Below are 27,670 nucleotides of genomic sequence, written 5' to 3' on the forward strand. Positions count from 1 at the left end.
AACATTCGAGCAATTAAAGCTCCATATTCGAAGTAGCTGTTTTTAAAGCCTTGGTGTTCGAACTAATCAAGTTGGCGCGTGATTTGAATCTGCTTTATATCTGGGAAATTATTAGGGAATTTAATCTGGGTTTGCTTCACTGGCCACTACACTCTCCACCACCAGATTATGTCCCGGAGTGATCGACAGGGATCGTAATCGAAAAGAAAAGAAGGACAGTGAATTAGCGGGTTTGAATATCCTTTACGTGGTATACTCCCATTTTCTTTCCTTTCTCGTTCGATAATTCGTAATAAACAGGACTTAGCTTTTTCGTTACTGTTGCTGTCACAAACACCTGCGCTAATTTATGGCTGAATTGTTTAGACGCGTTGCTTTGGGAGAAATTGCGAACGTAAACCTGATCTCCGACGTTGAATTGTATGTTTCTACTCCTCAAATTGTATACCCTCGCGTTGGTTGCATGAGCCTTTGCATTGTTGACCTTTGCTGCATACCTTGCCAACTGCAGAGCATCGGGGTAATTAACTCTAGAATCATCTGATAGCAAGTTAAGTTTCCTGAGCAATTCGTAATCCTTGCCATTCAAAATCATGTTTTGCCCAAACGTAAGGAAGTAAGGAGAATATCCGGTGGTTGTATTTAGACTGGATCGAATAGCACCGTTAATCTCATTCAGTCGTTGATCCCAGGTAGTGTGATCTTTCCCCACGTACGCACGGATCGCCGCCAAAACCGATCGGTTTAAGCGCTCGCTTGCATTCGCTTGAGGCGAATAAAAAGCGGTACAAATATGTTTAATTGAAAATCGAGTTAGAAAAGCCTCAAAGAATCCTGATCGAAATTGAGAACCATTGTCCGTTAAGATGGATTCCGGCACTCCAAACGTAAAGAAAATGGAATTTTCTAAGTACTCGCAAATCTTTCCGGAAGTGAATCGTTTCAATGGACAGAGGAAATGGAATTTTGTACAATGATCCAAGATTATTAATAATCCGATATTCCCTGCCTTTAAACGAGGGTATGGACCTAACAGATCCATGTAGAGTCGTTGAAACGGTCTCTCTGATTGCATTGGCTTTCCCAATGGTGGTCGTAATACTATATTGGGACTTTTGCTCTGTTTACAAATGACACAATTATTCACATACTCTCGGATTTGAACCAACACCTTGGGCCAGAACAGGTATCTCTTAAGTTTTTCAACGGTTTTACCCATCCCGCCATGTGATGCGCTAGGAGAATCATGGGCTTGTTTGATAACACTACTGACTAGGCCAGAGGGTACCCATAATTTCCACGACTGGTGGTCAGATTCAGAATCTCCAATCGAAGCTTCGGTGCGTTTGTATACATAGCCATCTGTTATTTTTAAATCTGGAAGTTTCTCTTGGTTCTGCTGAATGCGTTCAATTAAATCCAGATATTCCAACGAAGTGAAATGCTCGGACTCTAAATCGATGATCGGCCCTAGATCTATAAACTCATCTACTGACGATTCATTTTGCCTTGACAGAGTGTCAGCAATAACATTTTGTGAACCCTTCCGGTGTTCAATGCGAAAATCAAAACCCTGTAACTGTATAGCCCATCGCGCGAGCCTTCCAGACAAATCCTTTTGTCGCATCAACCACTGCAACTAGCATCACACAATAAGATGAATTTCTTAGAAAAATCAGGAGTTCTGAGGATTGGAGCTGATGTTAATCTTCGTTTCAATTCTTCAAAAGCATTGGTTGCGGTTTCATTCCATATTAAGGAAGTATTCTGTTTCTTAAGCATCTCGGTCAATGGATAGCTCACGGAGGCATAATTCTCGACGAAACGTCGATACCATCCGGATAAACCGAGAAACTAGTCGTAACTGCTTTACCGTTGTTGGAATTGGGAAGTCGTTGATTGCCTGAATCTTAAATGAATCAGTCTTGATCTGACCATCCGAAATTATGAAACCGAGATATTTAATCTCTCTCATGCAGAACTTAGATTTTCGAACGTTGATAGTGATATTCGCTTTTCTTAAGCATAGTGCGATTTCTTGCAAAAGAATCAAGTGCGAATCAAAGTCATCCGATAGAACAAGCAAGTCATCGAGATATACAAAAACTCGATTCCGTAAATGTGGGAGTATGACATGGTCCATTAAGCGGCATAAGGTCTGAGGTGCATTTGTCAGACCAAATGGCATGACCTTATATTGGTACAGTGGACGATTCGGAACGGTAAACGCAGTATACGGTCGTGATGGCTCGTCCAATGGTATTTGCCAGAAAGCATGTTTCATATCAAGACCAGTTATATACCGCGCTGGAGGTAAGCGGCTTAAGATCCCGTCAATATGTGGTAAGGGGTAAGCATCCTTCCTCGTGTATTTATTGATCTCGCGAGAGTCTAAACACAACCGAACCTTATCACCTTTTTGAACAAGAACACAATTACTACTCCAAGGACTGCAAGAAGGTTCTATGATATCGAGAGCTAACATGTTATCTACCTCAGCAAACATAAGTTTTTCGCGCGCAGGGGAGATTGGCCAGTGTCTTTGTTTAATCGCCTTAGCATCACCTACGTCGATCGAGTGCGAAATAATGCTGGTTCTGCCCAATCCGTCTCGTTCGTACGAAGGAAAAATTTCGACGACACCTTGCAGTCTCTCCTGCTCTTTACTAGAAAGTTTGTGTAACTTGGGTGAGCTTTCCTCATCCTCCGTGGGACCTATATCTAACTCAGAGACACTTTCGCTCATGAGTCGATCAGCAAGTTTAAATTTCCTAAAAAAGTCAATTCCTAAGTAAACCTCTTGGGTTAAGTTTGGTATGATGAAAAAATCTATACTTTCCGTGAGACTACGATATGTAATAGTCGCTGTGAAAATGCCCTCAACCGAGCATTTGGTTCCGCTGGCTGTTTTAACCCTTCCCGAACACTTACGTGATTTCGGATGGTTAAGGAGAGCACGGGCGGCATTGTTGCCAACGCAACTAACCGACGCTCCAGAATCTAACAAGGCGTTGTAAACCTTGTCTTCAATCGTGATGGGTGTGTACAGACGGTTATCTCCCGTACTGAATATGGAAGCAATTAAGCATTGTCGAGTGCTAACAACTGTTTTCCAAAATTTGCGTAATCGAAGGGTAGATCTTTTAGATTTTGTCGTAATTGATATGGTACAAAGATCGCCAAATATCCTATTTCTAGCTTTCTTGTAATTTGACAGTCTTACATGTAAGGGTAAATATCTAGTTGGTCGTTTATCCGATAAAAATCCTGAGTCCATAGCGGTTTTAGCTAAACCCTCATCTATAGTCTGACTGATGCTTTCGCTATGTTTTGGTACGGATGTGCCTACAGGGGGTTCGTTGACACATCCCGCAGCCGGTTTTCCGAAGGATGGCACTTAGAGCAACGTGGCTTGTAAACATTCTTGGTTCCACAACCGTAACAAAATATGCTTCTAGGTTCCACACAATCATCCCATCTATGCCCTATCTTATCACAATTCCAGCAGGACATCAGGCTCCTCAAGGTGTTCCCTCTCCGGAGAGATCTCGGAGATGTTGCGCCGGTTTACAAAAGGCGTTTTGTAAGAAGGGTTTCGAAGTTCCGAATAAAATTGTTCGTGCTTTTTAACCTCTAAAAGTAATTTCTTTATCGAAGTGATATTCAAATGTAGTAACTCGTGATGAAGTGTACTTTTCGAATTGTCAATCAACAGCTTAACAAGGTCGCATTCTGGTAGGCTACGCTCGAGTCTATTCACCAACTCTTCTATACTATTCTGATAGGAATCAAAAGGCTCATTTTCCCCTTGCTTTCGTTTCGCGATTCTACGCCATATGTCGACATCAGTGGCAGCATCGTCATATTTATCCCTAAATGCCAGACAAAAAGTTTCCCACGCGAACTCTTCATGTTTACGATGGAACTGCCAGAACCAATCACCTGCTTTTGCGGATAACAATAAGTGCAAATGATCGCAAACCAGCTGGAAATTGTTTCCCAGGGTCTGTGCCGTCAAGGAACGTACCCGGTAAATAAATTCTGTGGCCGATAGACCGTCTTTACTACCGTCAAACTTTACTTTCCAGTTTTGAATAACATGTCCTACCTTTTCTGGTGAAATTGAAACTGAAGAGCGATTGCTAGTATTCCTTAAGTCTGCCTCTTGGCTTGCTCTACTCCTAACGTCTGCTGGTACATGCTGATAATTCGAAGCCTGCTCCGCAAGTCCCGATCTCAATTGAAACGAACTCAGATGATGGCTCAATGCTGTCTCTATATGGGCGGTTAGCTTCTACAACAACGTCTTTTGTTGGGTGCCCATCATTGACCTTACCAAATTAACAATTTCACTTTTATCCATGGCGTTAGATGAATTCAGCGATTGGCTAGTTGGGTCTGTAGGGGTAGGATTTCCCTCCCTTTGCTTAGATCTCGTTACTATATTTGACTTGGGAATAGCGCCTCTGCCTCTACCTCGAAATCTACTTCCACTTGGCCCTGGCGCATCGAGGGGAATTCCTTCAGTGTTCGAATCTCCTACCTCTGCAAGGTCCGCGTTATTTAATTCCGTCGCCAAATCAACATTTCCCCGAACTAACATTTCTGTAGTGCATAGTCCGCGACAGGTTGGACAACTCGGTGAACTCTTAAGCCAATCGGTCACACAGGAATGGTGAAATTGATGTTGACACGGTGTCGTGGCAAACAATTGATCTTTCTCAAGTTTATCGTGGCAAATGCGACAATAGCCATGCTGATTTAATGCAGTTTCAAAGCTATTATCTTTACTGGCCATATTTCCTCTTAATTTTATTTATTTTTTTTTTTTTTCAATCAGCCAAATATTTTCTGTCTTTTCCACAAATGCCAATTCTACATCGATGTGTAACTCCTCTCTTATGCCTCTATGATTATTGAATTAAATGGATATTAAAGGTTCCTATTAGACTATGTTTGATACTCGTCGGGAACTCAAAGTTTCTCTAAGACCCGCCATTCCAAGTACAGAACAAGTCATGTTCCTATAAAGTTGAAAGTGGTCGTGCGTCTGGTTGGGTCGATCAATACAAAATCCTGAATTGCAATCGCAAATTCCACAGCTCAGATACACGGCACTAACATCTTTATTCTACTAAAATATTTTCTTCAGACATCTATACAGTTCACGCCGTCATTTCTTGGTAGACCAATCCCTACTCAGTCGAATTGAAATCTCCATTCCAAAAGCTGACTACACGTCTACACGATATACCGAATTTTCTATTTAACAGGCTAATGGATGTATTAACAGAGCTTAACCGTGAAGCACGAAGGTTACTCCAACCGTTCGGAATTATCCTCATCTGGAAATAATCGTATCTTTTCTACACTTTTCCGATTATAACACGTCGTTTCGTCTTCGGCCCCACGTTGGGCGCCATTTTATAATGTTACGGATACGGGCTGGTTAAATCTTGTTGGCAATGCAGCCTCAGCAGGAAAGGGAATCGGGGTTAGTGCACTATACTGCGCTCTGGGCTCAGCTCGCCGGATGGGGTCGGGGTCTTTCCTATCCCTATACTTCCTTGTTCTCGCCATATTATAAAAATTTAAGTGCACTGACACAGAATCTACTTTGATCAAAACAAAAAAACAAATGTAATCAATCCCCGGTCGGCATAGATGGCAAGAAGGAATCCGGTAGTCGCGTATTTAATTTAGTGATCCTAGGTGTAGGAGATCACTAGTTCCTCTATACCCTCCCTACCTTCGGCAATGCGTGGAACGATGTTGGCATGGCCCCTAACGTAACTACCGCTGCATTATTACACTCGATGCATCATTGGCATTATGTACTTAGACAGAATGGTTGTTATTTATTCCAAATTCATGTTAATTCAAAATAGTTCTATTAATCAAGATTCAAAAGATTCATATATAACAAAAGGTTCATTAACTGAAGAATATAAAATACAATTCATAGCAAAACTGAGCCTTTTTACTCACGAAGGTCAACATTTCCATTCAATACGAAATTAATGATCATTACCAAATTCAAACACTTTCCTTGACGAGCTCGTTGGGCCCAATGAACTGCTTCGGTAGCTGTGGAACAATATTAATTATATAAAAATAGTAAAGAATTAAAGAATGACATTTTGGCCGACATTGCCAGAGTGAATCAAGGCTTAACATTGAGTTGATTAGGAAAGGACTTAAGACATATGATAAAGAAATTAATTCTATAGGAAAGATATTCCTTAATATAACTGTATATGTTTATATGATTTTACATTTAAAGTCAAATTTAATTGAAGTGCAAACACAAGAATGCAAGCAAAAGAAAAGAACAAGACAAAGCAAAGAGAATGTCGATGATCAAATTAATGCACGTTTATATGTGTGTGCATACGCACGCATATGTCAGAATTCTCTTCGAACGAAAGCTCGCTCTTGGCGTGTGAGTTATCACGCTCTCCCTTTCATTACGCTGCACCGCTGCTATACCCTGCTATTTCTCGGGTATGTTCGTACTCACGAATCGATGATCACATGTTGTCCACGACACAGGTCACCCTAAATTCCGATTCCTGATCTTGTATTCACATCTTCTGCACAATTTTAGCTGACATAAATTTCCACTTTAATTCCTAGGCGTTGTCGATTCCGCATCAAGGATGTTGAGTTGCATCTCGCAACATACGCTTATAGGGCATTCAAAGGTCGATACAGATCGTCCGTACAACGGAAACGCTGGTAATTCGAAGCGGCCAAAAATAAGACACTGGAGGTTGCGTGGGGGGTTAGGCGTGAGAGCCCCAAAGCACGGCATACCTCCAGTGACCAAGAGATTCTGTAATAGATTCGGAATTCAGTGAATGTACCAAACCTGCTTTCCTCTATAATCACCTTCTTTTTCTCTCCGTAGCACTTTGCACTTTCACCACACAATATAGCTTGATCTTGCTTTTTAGTCGATTCTCCGCCGACTTGCAGTTATGTAATTTGGTATGTATTATGTAATACAGGGACACGTGAACTTCCACTAGAGTTTGCCACTATTGGCACAGGCACAACCGAAGTGTTTTGGGAGAAAAATGGAACTGATCCGCGTGTTCACCGTCGCTGTCGGCTTAAGCGGCATAGGCGAGCTTTAACGGGATCCTTCCATGGAATTCGGTCTCGAGAGACGAAAAAGAACATTCGAGCAATTAAAGCTCCATATTCGAAGTAGCGGTTTTTAAAGCCTTGGTGTTCGAACTAATCAAACTGGCGCGTCATTTGAATCTGCTTTATATATGGGAAATTATTAGGGAATTTAATCTGGGTTTGCTTCACTGGCCACTACAAGATTGAATCAGTATCGGATCACCGCAAAATTATATATCTGCTATAGGAAACATCAGCCATAACTATAATTTGTACTGGATCGTGCTTTAGTATCACTATACGCTCATACATAAGTACCAAATATAGATGGTTGGGTATGTTGCGTGGGGAGCCCAACATCCATTTTGAATGATTTTGAAAGGGCGTAAATCGCCTGGAGAGCATCTAATCTGGCTCTTAACACACATCATCGTACTCATCACGCCGAAAACACATGTAGGTAGGTTTCTAAACTGTGACAAAATTCCTATTCCAACGGTCACATGGCGGTCAAGTTATCAGGAAAGTGGCGTCCTCATTGATGTTGATCGTTTGGATTTGAATTTGTATACGCGTGTGGAGGAGCATCGAACGGGCAGTGGACACATTCAACCAGGTGGCAGCGAAGTGGAGCGGCTGGCCTGCTGATAATCGTCTATCATTTGATATGGGTTGAACATTTCAAGTGTTCCACTGGGGAGAATCCGCTTTGCACCCGGTTCCTTGTTTTGTGTTAATGCAATAGAGGTGTTTTTCCCTAGATAACATTCCATTTTGTTTCAAGTATGGCACTGCACATACACACAAGCCATGGTTCGACGATAATTTACAGATAATTTCCACTCATCATATCCTCAGAATGGATTAGTGCTTTGGGTACATTCAAGTCTTTATTACGTCGCATACAAAAGTGTTTACAGTTTCAGTTTAGCCGCATTTATGGCATAGCTGCAGGATGATCGAAATGGTGTTATATAACGAAACGGCTGGGTGCAGTGATCCATATGGATTTCTACTTCTTACGCTCTGCCTCCTCCATGGCGCGCATCATTTTGGCATCATGCTTCTCGTGATGCTCCCTTATGGCACGCTGGAGCTCCTCGCGATGACCTGCAGCGGTGTGCCTGAAAGGAGCGAGTGGAATCAATGAGCTGTGTCCCAAAGGAACGCAACGGAGTGGAGACAATGTGCTACCTTGTCCGTTTTGCTTGTTAAACTGCTTGATGAGGCGACGCTTCTTGGAGGACTCCGGAATGCTCTGAATGTGCGAGCACAGCTGCGCCAGTGCAGTGTCCGTGTAATTGCTGTTGTTTGCCGCTGCCGTGGCGGAACGATCTACAAAAGTGTACACCGTGTTGACCGTCGAGTCGTCCGAGTTGGATTCTTCAAGGGTTTGCTCCGGTGACATGGTTTTTTTGCTTTTGCGCTTAAGAAAGCACGCCCGAATATCGGTGACTAGCTTTCCGGGAACTTCGAAGATTTCCAGACCCTGCTGAATCATGTAGGACACAATGCTGGACATCTTCTTCGCCGTATAGTTGAGCGCCTCAGGCGGCATTTGCCTGGGGCAAATCAGGTGCGGTGTAAACAAGATGGCCAAATTCTCCGCGGACATCTTGTTGCTCTCCTCACGCGCTGCCACCGAATGGAGCATTTTAATAATGTGCTGCAGTAACCCGCGATGCTCTTCGGGGAGCAGGAGAAGGAGCAGCTGCACCGAGTTGAGAAGATGTTGTTGGCGCTCTGCGGTAGCCGCCACCTGACCCCCCATTACTGCCTGGCTAAGCGGCGCTATCTGAAGATGTGCTGGATAGTGGGCGTCTGTAAGCAAAGGCTCTGGCAGCTCGGCCAGAAAGCTCTTAAAAACAGTGGCACAGTCGTGAGCCGAGAATCTTGTCAGTTCCAAATCCAAGGGCTGGTCGTGCTGTATGTGCATTCGTAGCTCGTTCTGCCTGGAAACGGCTCCTGTCTTGCGAAATAGTCCCTCCTGGGTGAGATCTGCAGAATAGCATTTCCGAATTTAGAATAATTCAATTTTCCGGACTCTCCCTGTTACTTACTCTTCTCCAGCATAAGAAACTCTTTGAGCTCCTCCAGGTGCATCAGAAAGCCTGCATCAATTTGTTGCTGCAGCGAAATTACAAATTTCGGACGAGCCGATTGAGGCGCCCATACACATCGCGCCAAAGCTGGCCGATAAACCGGCTATATACTGTGGTAGGACCGATCCCTTGGACATGTTGTGTTATGTTCTGTTCTCAGAGATGCAAAAAATGGAACTGAACCTGAAACGCAGACCGTTATTTGGCTTGACAAATTGCCCTGCATGAGATAACCAAAGCGTCGACGCTGGCGTAGAACTGGCACGCTGGCAGAGGGGGAAATACTTGAAGTTGGAGAGAGTCGTAAATCAGATTCTACAGTTTCCCTTTAGAACGGCGGCGGAGGCAGAGGTGTGGAAAGCGCGCTTTAACGTAAGCAAAAGTCCCCAAAAAGCAATAGGAATCTGAAACAACTAATTAAATGACTGCTGATATGCCCCCGCCACCCCCACCCACCCCCAATACACACACCCCGCCTATTGTTATAAGAACAATCAAGTGCCTCTATAACAATCCGTTCGCTGCCAGTCGGCTATCTGGAGCTACTGATTATACTTTTGCGCGGAACTTAGGCACTTTATATTTCATCTTGCTACGCTACGAAAATGGTATTTATAACACCCAGATTGAATCAGTATCGGATCACCGCAAAATTATATATCTGCTATAGAAAACATCAGCCAGAACTATAATTTGTACTGGATCGTGCTTTAATATGACTATACGCTCATACATAAGTACCAAATATAGATGGTTGGGTATGTTGCGTGGGGAGCCCAACATCCATTTTGAAAGATACAGATTTATTGGTCATCTGACTTTAGGAGCACATGCATGCAGGATACTTCCAATTCTAGAAATCCAATATATCTATGTGGAATTCCACTTACAAGAGTATTTCATTTTCGGCGTAAGGCTTCATTTCCGGGGCATTTTTCTATTTATTGAAAGTAGATAATAGCACTACCTACCAAAATAATTGAATGGGCGTAAATCGCCTGGAGAGCATCTAATCTGGCTCTTAACACACATCATCGTACTCATCACGCCGAAAACACATGTAGGTAGGTATCTAAACTGTGACAAAATTCCTATTCCAACGGTCACATGGCGGTCAAGTTATCAGGAAAGTGGCGTCCTCATTGATGTTGATCGTTTGGATTTGAATTTGTATACGCGTGTGGAGGAGCATCGAACGGGCAGTGGACACATTCAACCAGGTGGCAGCGAAGTGGAGCGGCTGGCCTGCTGATAATCGTCTATCGTTTGATATGGGTTGAACATTTCAAGTGTTCCACTGGGGAGAATCCGCTTTTCTCCCGGTTCCTTGTTTTGTGTTAATGCAATAGAGGTGTTTTTCCCTAGATAACATTCTATTTTGTTTCAAGTATGGCACTGCACATACACACAAGCCATGGTTCGACGATAATTTACAGATAATTTCCACTCATCATATCCTCAGAATGGATTAGTGCTTTGGGTACATTCAAGCCTTTATTACGTCGCATACAAGTGTTTACAGTTTCAGTTTAGCCGCATTTATGGCATAGCTGCAGGATGATCGAAATGGTGTTAAATAACGAAACGGCTGGGTGCAGGATTTCTACTTCTTACGCTCTGCCTCCTCCATGGCGCGCATCATTTTGGCATCATGCTTCTCGTGATGCTCCCTTATGGCACGCTGGAACTCCTCGCGATGACCTGCAGCGGTGTGCCTGAAAGGAGCGAGTGGAATCAATGAGCTGTGTCCCAAAGGAACGCAACGGAGTGGAGACAATGTGCTACCTTGTCCGTTTTGCTTGTTAAACTGCTTGATGAGGCGACGCTTCTTGGAGGACTCCGGAATGCTCTGAATGTGCGCGTACAGCTGCGCCAGTGCAGTGTCCGTGTAATTGCTGTTGTTTGCCGCTGCCGTGGCGGAACGATCTACAAAAGTGTACACCGTGTTGACCGTCGAGTCGTCCGAGTTGGATTCTTCAAGGGTTTGCTCCGGTGACATGGTTTTTTTGCTTTTGCGCTTAAGAAAGCACGCCCGAATATCGGTGACTAGCTTTCCGGGAACTTCGAAGATTTCCAGACCCTGCTGAATCATGTAGGACACAATGCTGGACATCTTCTTCGCCGTATAGTGGAGCGCCTCAGGCGGCATTTGCCTGGGGCAAATCAGGTGCGGTGTAAACAAGATGGCCAAATTCTCCGCGGACATCTTGTTGCTCCCCTCACGCGCTGCCACCGAATGGAGCATTTTAATAATGTGCTGCAGTAACTCGCGATGCTCTTCGGGGAGCAGGAGAAGGAGCAGCTGCACCGAGTTGAGAAGATGTTGTTGGCGCTCTGCGTTAAACTCCACCTGACCCCCCATTAATGCCTGCTTAAGCGGCGCTATCTGAAGATGTGCTGGATAGTGGGCGTCTGTAAGCAAAGGCTCTGGCAGCTCGGCCAGAAAACAGTGGCACAGTCGTGAGCCGAGAATCCTGTCAGTTCCAAATCCAAGGGCTGGTCGTGCTGAATGTGCATTCGTAGCTCGTTCTGCCTAGAAACGGCTCCTGTCTTGCGAAATAGTCCCTCCTGGGTGAGATCTGCAGAATAGCATTTCCGCATTTAGAATAATTCAATTTTCCCGACTCTCCCTGTCACTTACTCTTCTCCAGCATAAGAAACTCTTTGAGCTCCTCCAGGTGCATCAGAAAGCCTGCATCAATTTGTTGCTGCAGCGTTTCAGTGGGACTGTTGCCCGCCGACTTACTGCCTGCCCCAGCCGTGCAGCCTGTGGCAGGTCCGCGATTCTTCTTGGAGAGGCGATTCCACTTCTTTATCTTGCCCTTATCTTCGTAGACGATTTCATGGCACGGCATGTCGAACCTGCAACCCATAAATAGGTAAGCACTATATTTCGATGGGATGGCAGCGTCGCTCGTGGCAACTTACTCGTCGGTGTTTAGTTCCAGCTCGAAGGAGAGGTGCATGCGCACCAGAGACTTGTATTTTTCATAATTGCTGTTGCGCATGCGTGTCGCTAGGTCGCGGTCATTAAATTCCTTGATGTTGGCGTATTCCATGTCCATTGTTATACGCAAGGGCGTATACAGGGCGACAGCAGTAGCCAAGGCAACAAAACAACAACAGCACAGCACAAACGAAAAGGACTTCCGAAGATTCGAATCCCAGCACTCACACGCTCACTTTAACAAATATTACTTTTCTAAAAGTACAATATAGAAGGTTTGTGGCCTGACAGCATATTTGTTGATAGCTTTGCTGGTGGAATTTAATTGCGGAAAATTGGGCGAGACGCGCTGCAAAAATTGAAATATTGAACTGGCAGAGCTGTCACTGGCGTCCAAAGAACATTTTGTGCGAAAACGCCATGTCAATGTTAAAGAATTATAAGCTGTACACTAATGCTTCTTTATTTACAGCTGAAATTAGTTAGTAAATCTCTTAAAGAACTCGAAATTACAAATTTCGGACCAGCCGATTGAGGCACCCATACACATGGCGCCAAAGCTGGCCGATAAACCGGCTATATACTGTGGTAGGACCGATCCCTTGGACATGTTGTGTTCTGTTCTGTTCTCCGTGATGCAAAAAATGGAACTGAAACTGACACGCAGACCGTTATTTGGCTTGACAAATTGCCCTGCATGAGATAACCAAAGCGTCGACGCTGGCGTACAACTGGCACGCTGGCAGAGGGGGAAATACTTGAAGTTGGAGAGAGTCGTAAATCAGATTCTACAGTTTCCCTTTAGAACGGCGGCGGAGGCAGAGGTGTGGAAAGCGCGCTTTAACGTAAGCAAAAGTCCCCAAAAAGCAATCGGAATCTGAAACAGCTAATTAAATGAAGGGGATGATTGAACTCGATGCTAAAGTTCCGAATGAGTCGAGCGATGCCCAGCTCGAGCTCCATGTCCACGATGCGCTTTCCAACGCACATCCGGGGTCCAAGTCCGAAGGGCAAGAACACAAACGGATTCTTCAGCTTCAAGTCATTTGCCGGGCATTGCCCGTTGGAGTCTGTGGCGCTACGAATCCAACGTTCTGGCAGGAACTCAGCAGCCTTAAGGAAGTACTCCTCGCTTGATAGCAAGCTCAGGGGAACCATCGACACACAGGTACCAGCTGGCACTTGGTATCCGTTCAAAACGCTGTCCCGATTGAGAAATCGGCCATTGCCGATGACCAAAGGATAGATCCGTTGTGACTCTTTGATGCAGGCACGTAGATAGGGAACGTTCTTCATCGATGCCTCAGTGAATTCGGAGTCCTTCTCGGGTAGAACCTTCATCACCTCTTCTCGGAGTACGGCCTGCTTCTCCGGATTCTTGGCAAGGCACAGCAAGGCCGCTGTAAAGGTACTTGAGGTCTGGAAAAAAACGATGTATGAGATAAGGGTAAGTATGAGAACAACAGACTACGTACGGTATCCACTCCGGCCATTAGCATGTCCATGGCCATAACCGCCGCCACCTTTTTGGCGATCTTGAGCAGCTTTTCCAGTACACTCTGCTCGCTCTCAGGGCGGACAACACCCTCCTTGGCCTCTTTCTCTAGACGCTCTATAGCTTCGTCTACATACGCTGAAGTTATTTCTTGAACGCCATCTAGGGACTTCATTAGCTTCATTAGCTTGGGTGTTTTAACGTAACGCCAGATGGAGGGCTTCATCTCCAGATCGGCTGTTAATTCAAAAAAATCGTCCAGGTACTTGAAAAGTAACACAGCCTGGTCGTTATCGCCCGACTCTTTGAGCAGTTCCAACTGCTTGTCCAGAGCCACCACAGAGACTGACTCGAGGGTCCACCGATTTATAACGTTTAAGAAATCATCTGGAGCTTCCTGGGTATCGATATCACGGAGTGCTTTAATACTGTGAAGGGGGGAGAACATACTTGAGCGTAAACAGGGATTTATTATCAGTCATACGCACAGTTGCACAAACTCCTGGTTCACTTGTGACATCTTTTTATAGTAAAGCCGCACGTTCTTCGGCTGCATTAGGACAGGACTTACAGCCGATCGAAAGTCGCTCCAGGTTTTTCCTTGTGTGGGTAAAGCTCCCTCCACTCCCTGGAAGAAATCCTTTCTATGAGTCTTCCGATGATAGCGAAGAGTATCGCTGCCAGGCCGATGCGGCCACACTCCTTCGTTCCGGAACACGACCTCGAAGTCCTTGGGATTGTGAGTCATCAGGTATGACGTACCTCCCATCATACCTGGTAAATATAATATGTTTCCATAGTCGTCTTGCAAAGCTTTGAACAATTTCACAATGTCCAGTTTGCTATATTTTCCTCCAGGCATAAAATTCCGAACAGTAGACAGAAAAGTTGTACTAGGAATCTGATCAAAGGGACGAGCTTGTAGCCACGCTGCATCATTTCTGGGCTCTGCTACAGCTGCTGTGGGCTGCCAACGCTACAAGAGATTTAAAAACGTATATCACTGTGATATCGGATCTATATGTATACTATATATTTACCAGCGGACTGCTGACAGAGAGGGCTGCTTTTTGCGCCTGAAGTATAGATAGACCGCTGCGCACTTTCAACATTTAGCTTGTTAGGAACTTAATTCATTCACTGCCAGAGCTATACTGCTAAATCATTCCATTAGCTAGCTATTTGAAAGGCCTGCGAGAGCTTTGTTGCAAAAAGAGCTGACCGATAACAGAGCACAAACAGAACAAGAGAGAGAGAGAGTGCCAAAACACGTTCGCGGGAGCGTGCGAATGCCAAACAGAAATAATTGTAAACATTTGCCATATTTTTTTAATACAGACTGCTATTTGATCGACTATGTTATACCTTCTACGGAATATTGAGGAATATAGTATTATGATTGATCTGACTCTCAATGAAATGAAACAAATAAATCGCCATAATTATGGCATCAGATTTTTTGGCCAAATTTAATTTATTAAGCATGGAATGGTCGGTAGACTGCCGAAAGTTTTGGGCCTGATAATAATATAAACAAGCTAATCTTTAGCGCTTTTTTATATCTTGTTATTTTTTTTTTGGTTCGGTTGTCCTTCTTGAAGGTAACAGGTAAAACAGAGATAAACAGATAGAGGTACAAAAAATGAAATCAAACATAAAACGCAAATAAAAATTCCAATAATCTCATCGTGGATTCGGCCACATGCGACTTTCACGTGGCGATGGGAGCTTTAATTGATTGCCAAATCGAGGCCTCTCCTCCTGATTGCCCGCCTGCTTTGACGGTGTGTTGGTGGCCGACGCCACCAAATTGTGGTTTACGAGGACATGGCGAATTCGTGGCACAGCCACGCGATTGCGCTGATGCTGAGCCCCGCCGACGGGCAGCACTGAGGAGCGACTCGTGGGCACCAATTCTTCATAGGAGATCCCGGCTTCGCGGTCATTTTCAGTGGTCTCATCGGTCATATACTCGGAATCGCTGGGCGATCTTGTATCCGGCACCGCTGATTTTGTGCGTGGCTTCTTGTTCGAGCGTGTGCCAATGCTGCGTCTGCCCAATCCCCCGCTGCGACGCAATGTGTTGTCCAGAACGCGGACCCGCTTTAGTGGCGACTTGGACGCCTTCAGCTGGCTGTGGGCCAGCCGCTGTGCGGTAGACGGCGATGGGCGTATCGAATTCAGAGAGCTCATGAGGCTGCGCTTGGCGTTGGGAGTCCGATACCCCGAGGAGCTGGCGGCTGCTGATGGATTCAGTCGCTTGTGCAGATTCCCAGTGCTCTTGGTCATATTGGGAGTGATCAGCTGGATTGTTGGGGTCTTGCGCAACGACATTGTCGAGGTCGACATTGAGGACATGTTCTTCAAAGTTCGGGGCGTGCGAGGGGCCGTTGAACCGGCAGTCGGCGGTGGCATCATCAATTTGCTGCTGCTGCCCGTCCTCGTGGTGGGCGGGGCCTTCTTGCGGGCCGAGCTCTGCTTGGCCGAATTGGCCTGCCGATAGTTCTCCCATTCGCCAGCCATCAGCTCCAGTATGTTCTCGCCATAAACCAGAAACGGGCCATGCGATTGCACCTCATAGGCGTGCACCAGTTCAGTGATCTGCTGCTCAATCTTGGGCAGCTTCGAGGTGATGGCCTTGCGATCCTTTTTCTCTTTAAGGAACTGGCCGCCACGATTGTTGAAACGATTCGGCTCGTTGGCCTTTGCCTCTAGAGCCTGCATGCGGGACCAAAGTTCTGCACGGCTCTCGTACAGATCGAAAATCTCCTTGTTGCACGTGTAGAAGCTCTTCAGATCATCCAGCTCCAGCTCGTGCAGCTCCAACAGGTCTTCGTTGTAATACTTATTGTAGTAGTTGGAGAAACGCTTGCGCTCCTGCTGGCTCTTGAGCGTTAGATCCCACCACTTGCTTATCTCGACGCGCAGCTGCTCGATGAACGTCTTGAGGTTCTGGCTGCGCAGTGCCTGGCAGCGCTGCAGCTCCGAATGGAGGATGTCATAGGTGCGCTGCGTATTCTCGGTGCACTCGCGCACTCGTCGCATGGCGCTCTCGTCCGTCTCCTGGAGGCGATCCCACAGCACGTAGATCCTCTCGCGCATGCTCGGCATAACTGTTGCGCATCTGCCGCAGCCGCTCTAGTGTCTCTGGTGTTAGATTGTGGCTCAGATCGTTCGGTAGGCGATCCTCTGCATCGGTCTGGGGCATCAGCTCGAGCATCTTCATGTCATGCTTGATGGCCTTGCGCAGCTGGTCCAGCTCCGTCTGGCGCACTGCGCGCTGAGAGCGCAGGTTGTCGAGATGGTCGCGAAAGCCGTCCATCTCATCGGGAAGGGGCAGCGGGTCCGCCAGTAGAGGGAGCGGCAGTGCGCCCAGCTCTTCGCAGAGCTGCTCCTGCTGGAGCAGCAGCTCCCCGATCTGCGCCCGACGTTTCGAGAGCTCCTCGCGCAGATGCTCAATGCTTTTGTCCAGCTTCAGCTGCCATATGATCAGTGGCACATCGTCGGGCCTCTGACCAATGTCCACCGTCTCATGGAGGAGTCGGGTGAGGTCGCTGGCCTCGGCTCGGAGTGCGGCTATGTCATCCAGGATGGCCGCCTGCTTCTCCCGCGACTCGGTCAGCAGATCCGTATAGAAATTATCCGCGTGCGCCTTGAGTTTGTGCAGAAAGTCCTCGCATGTCTTCGGCTCGAACATGAGGGACCACATTGAATGGAGCTGCTCCACATGCTCGCCAGTTATCTCAAGGATCTCTCCCTTGATGGAGGTTGGGTCAACCATAGCCAATAGGAATGGGTCTTGTATTCGCGAATGGAAGGAATTTATGTGATGTGTGCAGGATTTCGATTGCACAATGTGTTGCTCAAGGAAAATGCCTCCGCACAGATAAGTGACGCCTCTCGTGTTGGCACAAATTGCACAATGAAAATTTTGTGTGCTTGATTTGCCTCATGCCTCAAAGCACAAAACAAGTTGATTCTGATTGACGTGCGGCCAAAAAACACCTAATTTATATTGCAAATAAGTTCCTTCAAGGTTTTCCAGTTGTAAAGATAATTTAGGATGAGAAATGTGTTTACTGTTGGGCAAATTGATCAGGGAGGAGCCGAAAGCGTTCTCCGTGGGATGATTGAACTCGATGCTAAAGTTCCGAATGAGTCGAGCGATGCCCAGCTCGAGCTCCATGTCCACGATGCGCTTTCCAACGCACATCCGGGGTCCAAATCCGAAGGGCAAGAACACAAACGGATTCTTCAGCTTCAAGTCATTTGCCGGGCATTGCCCGTTGGAGTCTGTGGCGTTACGAATCCAACGTTCTGGCAGGAACTCAGCAGCCTTGGGGAAGTGCTCCTCGCTTGATAGCAAGCTCAGGGGAACCATCGACACACAGGTACCAGCTGGCACTTGGTATCCGCTCAAAACGCTGTCCCGATTGAGAAATCGGCCATTGCCGATGACCAAAGGATAGATCCGTTGTGACTCTTTGATGCAGTCACGTAGATAGGGAACGTTCTTCATCGATGCCTCAGTGAATTCGGAGTCCTTCTCGGGTAGAACCTTCATCACCTCTTCTCGGAGTACGGCCTGCTTCTCCGGATTCTTGGCAAGGCACAGCAAGGCCGCTGTAAAGGTACTTGAGGTCTGGAAAAAAAGGATGTATGAGATAAGGGTAAGTATGAGAACAACAGACTACGTACGGTATCCACTCCGGCCATTAGCATGTCCATGGCCATAACCGCCGCCACCTTTTTGGCGATCTTGAGCAGCTTTTCCAGTACACTCTGCTCGCTCTCAGGGCGGACAACACCCTCCTTGGCCTCTTTCTCTAGACGCTCTATAGCTTCGTCTACATACGCTGAAGTTATTTCTTGAACGCCATCTAGGGACTTCATTAGCTTCATTAGCTTGGGTGTTTTAACGTAACGCCAGATGGAGGGCTTCATCTCCAGATCGGCTGTTAATTCAAAAAAATCGTCCAGGTACTTGAAAAGTAACACAGCCTGGTCGTTATCGCCCGACTCTTTGAGCAGTTCCAACTGCTTGTCCAGAGCCACCACAGAGACTGACTCGAGGGTCCACCGATTTATAACGTTTAAGAAATCATCTGGAGCTTCCTGGGTATCGATATCACGGAGTGCTTTAATACTGTGAAGGGGGGAGAACATACTTGAGCGTAAACAGGGATTTATTATCAGTCATACGCACAGTTGCACAAACTCCTGGTTCACTTGTGACATCTTTTTATAGTAAAGCCGCACGTTCTTCGGCTGCATTAGGACAGGACTTACAGCCGATCGAAAGTCGCTCCAGGTTTTTCCTTGTGTGGGTAAAGCTCCCTCCACTCCCTGGAAGAAATCCTTTCTATGAGTCTTCCGATGATAGCGAAGAGTATCGCTGCCAGGCCGATGCGGCCACACTCCTTCGTTCCGGAACACGACCTCGAAGTCCTTGGGATTGTGAGTCATCAGGTATGACGTACCTCCCATCATACCTGGTAAATATAATATGTTTCCATAGTCGTCTTGCAAAGCTTTGAACAATTTCACAATGTCCAGTTTGCTATATTTTCCTCCAGGCATAAAATTCCGAACAGTAGACAGAAAAGTTGTACTAGGAATCTGATCAAAGGGACGAGCTTGTAGCCACTCTGCATCATTTCTGGGCTCTGCTACAGCTGCTGTGGTCTGCCAACGCTACAAGAGATTTAAAAACGTATATCACTGTGATATCGGATCTATATGTATACTATATATTTACCAACGGACTGCTGACAGAGAGGGCTGCTTTTTGCGCCTGAATTATAGATAGACCGCTGCGCACTTTCAACATTTAGCTTGTTAGGAACTTAATTCATTCACTGCCAGAGCTATACTGCTAAATCATTCCATTAGCTAGCTATTTGAAAGGCCTGCGAGAGCTTTGTTGCAAAAAGAGCTGACCGATAACAGAGCACAAACAGAACAAGAGAGAGAGAGAGTGCCAAAACACGTTCGCGGGAGCGTGCGAATGCCAAACAGAAATAATTGTAAACATTTGCCATATTTTTTTAATACAGACTGCTATTTGATCGACTATGTTATACCTTCTACGGAATATTGAGGAATATAGTATTATGATTGATCTGACTCTCAATGAAATGAAACAAATAAATCGCCATAATTATGGCATCAGATTTTTTGGCCAAATTTAATTTATTAAGCATGGAATGGTCGGTAGACTGCCGAAAGTTTTGGGCCTGATAATAATATAAACAAGCTAATCTTTAGCGCTTTTTTATATCTTGTTATTTTTTTTTTGGTTCGGTTGTCCTTCTTGAAGGTAATTTAATTTTTATTGGGCCAACATCGAAAATAAATGAAACAGAGATAAACAGATAGAGGTACAAAAAATGAAATCAACCATAAAACGCAAAAAAAAATTTCAATAATCTCATCGTGGATTCGGCCACATGCGACTTTCACGTGGCGATGGGAGCTTTAATTGATTGCCAAATCGAGGCCTCTCCTCCTGATTGCCCGCCTGCTTTGACGGTGTGTTGGTGGCCGACGCCACCAAATTGTGGTTTACGAGGACATGGCGAATTCGTGGCACAGCCACGCGATTGCGCTGATGCTGAGCCCCGCCGACGGGCAGCACTGAGGAGCGACTCGTGGGCACCAATTCTTCATAGGAGATCCCGGCTTCGCGGTCATTTTCAGTGGTCTCATCGGTCATATACTCGGAATCGCTGGGCGATCTTGTATCCGGCACCGCTGATTTTGTGCGTGGCTTCTTGTTCGAGCGTGTGCCAATGCTGCGTCTGCCCAATCCCCCGCTGCGACGCAATGTGTTGTCCAGAACGCGGACCCGCTTTAGTGGCGACTTGGACGCCTTCAGCTGGCTGTGGGCCAGCCGCTGTGCGGTAGACGGCGATGGGCGTATCGAATTCAGAGAGCTCATGAGGCTGCGCTTGGCGTTGGGAGTCCGATACCCCGAGGAGCTGGCGGCTGCTGATGGATTCAGTCGCTTGTGCAGATTCCCAGTGCTCTTGGTCATATTGGTAGTGATCAGCTGGATTGTTGGGGTCTTGCGCAACGACATTGTCGAGGTCGACATTGAGGACATGTTCTTCAAAGTTCGGGGCGTGCGAGGGGCCGTTGAACCGGCAGTCGGCGGTGGCATCATCAATTTGCTGCTGCTGCCCGTCCTCGTGGTGGGCGGGGCCTTCTTGCGGGCCGAGCTCTGCTTGGCCGAATTGGCCTGCCGATAGTTCTCCCATTCGCCAGCCATCAGCTCCAGTATGTTCTCGCCATAAACCAGAAACGGGCCATGCGATTGCACCTCATAGGCGTGCACCAGTTCAGTGATCTGCTGCTCAATCTTGGGCAGCTTCGAGGTGATGGCCTTGCGATCCTTTTTCTCTTTAAGGAACTGGCCGCCACGATTGTTGAAACGATTCGGCTCGTTGGCCTTTGCCTCTAGAGCCTGCATGCGGGACCGAAAATCTCCTTGTTGCACGTGTAGAAGCTCTTCAGATCATCCAGCTCCAGCTCGTGCAGCTCCAACAGGTCTTCGTTGTAATACTTATTGTAGTAGTTGGAGAAACGCTTGCGCTCCTGCTGGCTCTTGAGCGTTAGATCCCGTCACTTGCTTATCTCGACGCGCAGCTGCTCGATGAACGTCTTGAGGTTCTGGCTGCGCAGTGCCTGGCAGCGCTGCAGCTCCGAATGGAGGATGTCATAGGTGCGCTGCGTATTCTCGGTGCACTCGCGCACTCGTCGCATGGCGCTCTCGTCCGTCTCCTGGAGGCGATCCCACAGCACGTAGATCCTCTCGCGCATGCTCGGCATAACTGTTGCGCATCTGCCGCAGCCGCTCTAGTGTCTCTGGTGTTAGATTGTGGCTCAGATCGTTCGGTAGGCGATCCTCTGCATCGGTCTGGGGCATCAGCTCGAGCATCTTCATGTCATGCTTGATGGCCTTGCGCAGCTGGTCCAGCTCCGTCTGGCGCACTGCGCGCTGAGAGCGCAGGTTGTCGAGATGGTCGCGAAAGCCGTCCATCTCATCGGGAAGGGGCAGCGGGTCCGCCAGTAGAGGGAGCGGCAGTGCGCCCAGCTCTTCGCAGAGCTGCTCCTGCTGGAGCAGCAGCTCCCCGATCTGCGCCCGACGTTTCGAGAGCTCCTCGCGCAGATGCTCAATGCTTTTGTCCAGCTTCAGCTGCCATATGATCAGTGGCACATCGTCGGGCCTCTGACCAATGTCCACCGTCTCATGGAGGAGTCGGGTGAGGTCGCTGGCCTCGGCTCGGAGTGCGGCTATGTCATCCAGGATGGCCGCCTGCTTCTCCCGCGACTCGGTCAGCAGATCCGTATAGAAATTATCCGCGTGCGCCTTGAGTTTGTGCAGAAAGTCCTCGCATGTCTTCGGCTCGAACATGAGGGACCACATTGAATGGAGCTGCTCCACATGCTCGCCAGTCATCTCAAGGATCTCTCCCTTGATGGAGGTTGGGTCAACCATAGCCAATAGGAATGGGTCTTGTATTCGCGAATGGAAGGAATTTATGTGATGTGTGCAGGATTTCGATTGCACAATGTGTTGCTCAAGGAAAATGCCTCCGCACAGATAAGTGACGCCTCTCGTGTTGGCACAAATTGCACAATGAAAATTTTGTGTGCTTGATTTGCCTCATACCTCAAAGCACAAAACAAGTTGATTCTGATTGACGTGCGGCCAAAAAACACCTACTTTATATTGCAAATAAGTTCCTTCAAGGTTTTCCAGTTGTAAAGATAATTTAGGATGAGAAATGTGTTTACTGTTGGGCAAATTGATCAGGGAGGAGCCGAAAGCGTTCTCCGTGGGATGATTGAACTCGATGCTAAAGTTCCGAATGAGTCGAGCGATGCCCAGCTCGAGCTCCATGTCCACGATGCGGTTTCCAACGCACATCCGGGGTCCAAATCCGAAGGGCAAGAACACAAACGGATTCTTCAGCTTCAAGTCATTTGCCGGGCATTGCCCGTTGGAGTCTGTGGCGTTACGAATCCAACGTTCTGGCAGGAACTCAGCAGCCTTGGGGAAGTGCTCCTCGCTTGATAGCAAGCTCAGGGGAACCATCGACACACAGGTACCAGCTGGCACTTGGTATCCGCTCAAAACGCTGTCCCGATTGAGAAATCGGCCATTGCCGATGACCAAAGGATAGATCCGTTGTGACTCTTTGATGCAGTCACGTAGATAGGGAACGTTCTTCATCGATGCCTCAGTGAATTCGGAGTCCTTCTCGGGTAGAACCTTCATCACCTCTTCTCGGAGTACGGCCTGCTTCTCCGGATTCTTGGCAAGGCACAGCAAGGCCGCTGTAAAGGTACTTGAGCTCTGGAAAAAAAGGATGTATGAGATAAGGGTAAGTATGAGAACAACAGACTACGTACGGTATCCACTCCGGCCATTAGCATGTCCATGGCCATAACCGTCGCCACCTTTTTGTCGATCTTGAGCAGCTTTTCCAGTACACTCTGCTCGCTCTCAGGGCGGACAACACCCTCCTTTTCCTCTTTCTCTAGACGCTCTATAGCTTCGTCTACATACGCTGAAGTTATTTCTTGAACGCCATCTAGGGACTTCATTAGCTTCATTAGCTTGGGTGTTTTAACGTAACGCCAGATGGAGGGCTTCATCTCCAGATCGGCTGTTAATTCAAAAAAATCGTCCAGGTACTTGAAAAGTAACACAGCCTGGTCGTTATCGCCCGACTCTTTGAGCAGTTCCAACTGCTTGTCCAGAGCCACCACAGAGACTGACTCGAGGGTCCACCGATTTATAACGTTTAAGAAATCATCTGGAGCTTCCTGGGTATCGATATCACGGAGTGCTTTAATACTGTGAAGGGGGGAGAACATACTTGAGCGTAAACAGGGATTTATTATCAGTCATACGCACCGTTGCACAAACTCCTGGTTCACTTGGGACATCTTCTTATAGTAAAGCCACACGATCTTCGGCTGCATTAGGATAGGATTTACAGCCGATCGAAAGTCGCTCCAGGTTTTTCCTTGTGTGGGTAAAGCTCCCTCCACTCCCTGGAAGAAATCCTTTCTATGAGTCTTCCGATGATAGCGAAGAGTATCGCTGCCAGGCCGATGCGGCCACACTCCTTCGTTCCGGAACACGACCTCGAAGTCCTTGGGATTGTGAGTCATCAGGTATGACGTACCTCCCATCATACCTGGTAAATCTAATATGTTTCCATAGTCGTCTTGCAAAGCTTTGAACAATTTCACAATGTCCAGTTTGCTATATTTTCCTCCAGGCATAAAATTCCTAACAGTAGACAGAAAAGTTGTACTAGGAATCTGATCAAAGGGACGAGCTTGTAGCCACTCTGCATCATTTCTGGGCTCTGCTACAGCTGCTGTGGTCTGCCAACGCTACAAGAGATTTAAAAACGTATATCACTGTGATATCGGATCTATATGTATACTATATATTTACCAGCGGACTGCTGACAGAGAGGGCTGCTTTTTGCGCCTGAATTATAGATAGACCGCTGCGCACTTGCAACATTTTGCTTGTTAGGAACTTAATTCATTCACTGCCAGATCTATACTGCTAAATCATTCCATTAGCTAGCTATTTGAAAGGCCTGCGAGAGCTTTGTTGCAAAAAGAGCTGACCGATAACAGAGCACAAACAGAACAAGAGAGAGAGAGAGAGTGCCAAAACACGTTCGCGGGAGCGTGCGAATGTCAAACAGAAATAATTGTAAACATTTGCCATATTTTTTTAATATAGACTGCTATTTGATCGACTATGTTATACCTTCTACGGAATATTTAGGAATATAGTATTATGATTGATCTGACTCTCAATGAAATGAAACAAATAAATCGCCATAATTATGGCATCAGATTTTTTGGCCAAATTTAATTTATTGGGCATGATAATAAAATAAACAAGCTAATCTTTATCGCTTTTTTATATCTTGTTAACCGAACCAAAAAAAAAAAATAACAAGATATAAAAAAGCGCTAAAGATTAGCTTGTTTATATTATTATCAGGCCCTAAACTTTCGGCAGTCTACCGACCATTCCATGCCCAATAAATTAGATTTTGCCAAAAAATCTGATGCCATAATTATGGCGATTTATTTGTTTCATTTAATTGAGAGTCAGATCAATCATAATACTATATTCCTAAATATTCCGTAGAAGGTATAACATAGTCGATCAAATAGCAGTCTATATTAAAAAAATATGGCAAATGTTTACAATTATTTCTGTTTGACATTCGCACGCTCCCGCGAACGTGTTTTGGCACTCTCTCTCTCTCTCTTGTTCTGTTTGTGCTCTGTTATCGGTCAGCTCTTTTTGCAACAAAGCTCTCGCAGGCCTTTCAAATAGCTAGCTAATGGAATGATTTAGCAGTATAGATCTGGCAGTAGATGAATTAAGTTCCTAACAAGCAAAATGTTGCAAGTGCGCAGCGGTCTATCTATAATTCAGGCGCAAAAAGCAGCCCTCTCTGTCAGCAGTCCGCTGGTAAATATATAGTATACATATAGATCCGATATCACAGTGATATACGTTTTTAAATCTCTTGTAGCGTTGGCAGACCACAGCAGCTGTAGCAGAGCCCAGAAATGATGCAGAGTGGCTACAAGCTCGTCCCTTTGATCAGATTCCTAGTACAACTTTTCTGTCTACTGTTCGGAATTTTATGCCTGGAGGAAAATATAGCAAACTGGACACTGTGAAATTGTTCAAAGCTTTGCAAGACGACTATGGAAACATATTATATTTACCAGGTATGATGGGAGGTACGTCATACCTGATGACTCACAATCCCAAGGACTTCGAGGTCGTGTTCCGGAACGAAGGAGTGTGGCCGCATCGGCCTGGCAGCGATACTCTTCGCTATCATCGGAAGACTCATAGAAAGGATTTCTTCCAGGGAGTGGAGGGAGCTTTACCCACACAAGGAAAAACCTGGAGCGACTTTCGATCGGCTGTAAATCCTATCCTAATGCAGCCGAAGATCGTGTGGCTTTACTATAAGAAGATGTCCCAAGTGAACCAGGAGTTTGTGCAACGGTGCGTATGACTGATAATAAATCCCTGTTTACGCTCAAGTATGTTCTCCCCCCTTCACAGTATTAAAGCACTCCGTGATATCGATACCCAGGAAGCTCGAGATGATTTCTTAAACGTTATAAATCGGTGGATCCTCGAGTCAGTCTCTGTGGTGGCTCTGGACAAGCAGTTGGGACTGCTCAAAGAGTCGGTTGATAACGACCAGGTTGTGTTACTTTTCAAGTACCTGGACGATTTTTTTGAATTAACAGCCGATCTGGAGATGAAGCCCTCCATCTGGCGTTACGTTAAAACACCCAAGCTAATGAAGCTAATGAAGTCCCTAGATGGCGTTCAAGAAATAACTTCAGCGTATGTAGACGAAGCTATAGAGCGTCTAGAGAAAGAGGCCAAGGAGGGTGTTGTCCGCCCTGAGAGCGAGCAGAGTGTACTGGAAAAGCTGCTCAAGATCGACAAAAAGGTGGCGACGGGTATGGCCATGGACATGCTAATGGCCGGAGTTGATACCGTACGTAGTCTGTTGTTCTCATACTTACCCTTATCTCATACATCCTTTTTTTCCAGACCTCAAGTACCTTTACAGCGGCCTTGCTGTGCCTTGCCAAGAATCCGGAGAAGCAGGCCGTACTCCGAGAAGAGGTGATGAAGGTTCTACCCGAGAAGGACTCCGAATTCACTGAGGCATCGATGAAGAACGTTCCCTATCTACGTGCCTGCATCAAAGAGTCACAACGGATCTATCCTTTGGTCATCGGCAATGGCCGATTTCTCAATCGGGACAGCATTTTGAGCGGATACCAAGTGCCAGCTGGTACCTGTGTGTCGATGGTTCCCCTGAGCTTGCTATCAAGCGAGGAGCACTTCCCCAAGGCTGCTGAGTTCCTGCCAGAACGTTGGATTCGTAACGCCACAGACTCCAACGGGCAATGCCCGGCAAATGACTTGAAGCTGAAGAATCCGTTTGTGTTCTTGCCCTTCGGGTTTGGACCCCGGATGTGCGTTGGAAAGCGCATCGTGGACATGGAGCTCGAGCTGGGCATCGCTCGACTCATTCGGAACTTTAGCATCGAGTTCAATCATCCCACGGAGAATGCTTTCCGCTCCTCCCTGATCAATTTGCCCAACAGTAAACACATTTCTCATTCTAAATTATCTTTACAACTGGAAAACCTTGAAGGAACTTATTTGCAATATAAAGTAGGTGTTTTTTTGGCCGCACGTCAATCAGAATCAACTTGTTTTGTGCTTTGAGGCATGAGGCAAATCAAGCACACAAAATTTTCATTGTGCAATTTGTGCCAACACGAGAGGCGTCACTTATCTGTGCGGAGGCATTTTCCTTGAGCAACACATTGTGCAATCGAAATCCTGCACACATCACATAAATTCCTTCCATTCGCGAATACAAGACCCCTTCCTATTGGCTATGGTTGACCCAACCTCCATCAAGGGAGAGATCCATGAGATGACTGGCGAGCATGTGGAGCAGCTCCATTCAATGTGGTCCCTCATGTTCGAGCCGAAGACATGCGAGGACTTTCTGCACAAACTCAAGGCGCACGCGGATAATTTCTATACGGATCTGCTGACCGAGTCGCGGGAGAAGCAGGCGGCCATCCTGGATGACATAGCCGCACTCCGAGCCGAGGCCAGCGACCTCACCCGACTCCTCCATGAGACGGTGGACATTGGTCTGAGGCCCGACGATGTGCCACTGATCACATTGCAGCTGAAGCTGGACAAAAGCATTGAGCATCTGCGCGAGGAGCTCTCGAAACGTCGAGCGGAGATCGGGGAGCTGCTGACCCAGCAGGAGCAGCTCTGCGAAGAGCTGGGCGCACTGCCGCTCCCTCTACTGGCGGACCCGCTGCCCCTGCCCGATGAGATGGACGGCTTTCGCGACCATCTCGACAACCTGC

The 27,670-nt window shown here is 46.6% G+C and overlaps 8 protein-coding genes, 2 long non-coding RNA genes and 1 pseudogene across 10 annotated transcripts; 2 read left to right on the forward strand and 9 right to left on the reverse strand.

Moving 5' to 3' along the window:
• Window positions 1-7,995: 7,995 nt before the first annotated feature.
• Window positions 7,996-8,402, reverse strand: LOC117194482. The gene is made up of 2 exons (XR_004474838.1): window positions 8,326-8,402; window positions 7,996-8,255 (listed from the first exon to the last, which is right to left on the reverse strand). It is a non-coding gene; the product is annotated as an uncharacterized LOC117194482 (long non-coding RNA).
• A 114-nt stretch (window positions 8,403-8,516) lies between these two features.
• LOC117194646 (rho GTPase-activating protein 19-like) lies at window positions 8,517-9,234 on the reverse strand. Its single transcript, XM_033399162.1, has 3 exons — window positions 9,192-9,234; window positions 8,620-9,129; window positions 8,517-8,557 (listed from the first exon to the last, which is right to left on the reverse strand). The coding sequence occupies exons 1-3, from the start codon at window positions 9,232-9,234 to the stop codon at window positions 8,517-8,519; spliced, it is 594 nt and encodes a 197-aa protein (XP_033255053.1).
• A 1,602-nt stretch (window positions 9,235-10,836) lies between these two features.
• Window positions 10,837-11,595, reverse strand: LOC117194647 (rho GTPase-activating protein 19-like). Its single transcript, XM_033399163.1, has one exon. The coding sequence runs from the start codon at window positions 11,593-11,595 to the stop codon at window positions 10,837-10,839; it is 759 nt and encodes a 252-aa protein (XP_033255054.1).
• A 20-nt stretch (window positions 11,596-11,615) lies between these two features.
• Window positions 11,616-12,298, reverse strand: LOC117194648. The gene is made up of 3 exons (XM_033399164.1): window positions 12,162-12,298; window positions 11,875-12,095; window positions 11,616-11,812 (listed from the first exon to the last, which is right to left on the reverse strand). The coding sequence occupies exons 1-3, from the start codon at window positions 12,296-12,298 to the stop codon at window positions 11,616-11,618; spliced, it is 555 nt and encodes a 184-aa protein (XP_033255055.1).
• Window positions 12,299-12,620: 322 nt separating this feature from the next.
• Window positions 12,621-14,802, reverse strand: LOC117194649 (probable cytochrome P450 12a5, mitochondrial). The gene is made up of 4 exons (XM_033399165.1): window positions 14,716-14,802; window positions 14,176-14,651; window positions 13,656-14,124; window positions 12,621-13,599 (listed from the first exon to the last, which is right to left on the reverse strand). Exons 1-4 carry the CDS (start codon window positions 14,785-14,787, stop codon window positions 13,021-13,023), a joined length of 1,596 nt encoding a protein of 531 aa, XP_033255056.1. The 5' UTR covers window positions 14,788-14,802; the 3' UTR covers window positions 12,621-13,020.
• Window positions 14,803-15,281: 479 nt separating this feature from the next.
• LOC117194481 lies at window positions 15,282-17,456 on the reverse strand (annotated as a pseudogene).
• Window positions 17,457-17,756: 300 nt separating this feature from the next.
• LOC117194650 (probable cytochrome P450 12a5, mitochondrial) lies at window positions 17,757-24,233 on the reverse strand (the record flags this gene model as incomplete). The annotated part of the gene is made up of 4 exons (XM_033399166.1): window positions 24,153-24,233; window positions 23,601-24,088; window positions 23,093-23,540; window positions 17,757-18,317 (listed from the first exon to the last, which is right to left on the reverse strand). Coding segments are annotated over exons 1-4 (1,569 nt in total), but the record flags the coding sequence as incomplete, so codon positions are not given.
• LOC117194410 lies at window positions 19,004-19,717 on the reverse strand. Its single transcript, XR_004474814.1, has 2 exons — window positions 19,438-19,717; window positions 19,004-19,369 (listed from the first exon to the last, which is right to left on the reverse strand). It is a non-coding gene; the product is annotated as an uncharacterized LOC117194410 (long non-coding RNA).
• LOC117194408 lies at window positions 20,039-20,780 on the reverse strand. Its single transcript, XM_033398982.1, has one exon. It carries the CDS (start codon window positions 20,778-20,780, stop codon window positions 20,106-20,108), a length of 675 nt encoding a protein of 224 aa, XP_033254873.1. The 3' UTR covers window positions 20,039-20,105.
• Window positions 24,234-25,118: 885 nt separating the features above from the next.
• Window positions 25,119-25,776, forward strand: LOC117194409 (probable cytochrome P450 12a4, mitochondrial). The gene is made up of 2 exons (XM_033398983.1): window positions 25,119-25,199; window positions 25,264-25,776. Exons 1-2 carry the CDS (start codon window positions 25,128-25,130, stop codon window positions 25,759-25,761), a joined length of 570 nt encoding a protein of 189 aa, XP_033254874.1. The 5' UTR covers window positions 25,119-25,127; the 3' UTR covers window positions 25,762-25,776.
• Window positions 25,777-25,791: 15 nt separating this feature from the next.
• On the forward strand, window positions 25,792-26,888 carry LOC117194655 (probable cytochrome P450 12a5, mitochondrial; the record flags this gene model as incomplete). The annotated part of the gene is made up of 2 exons (XM_033399170.1): window positions 25,792-26,259; window positions 26,316-26,888. Coding segments are annotated over exons 1-2 (1,041 nt in total), but the record flags the coding sequence as incomplete, so codon positions are not given.
• Between the last annotated feature and the right edge of the window lie 782 nt (window positions 26,889-27,670).

This window comes from Drosophila miranda, assembly GCF_003369915.1.
Source record: "Drosophila miranda strain MSH22 chromosome Y unlocalized genomic scaffold, D.miranda_PacBio2.1 Contig_Y3_pilon, whole genome shotgun sequence".
Classification (NCBI taxonomy): Eukaryota; Metazoa; Arthropoda; class Insecta; order Diptera; family Drosophilidae; genus Drosophila; species Drosophila miranda.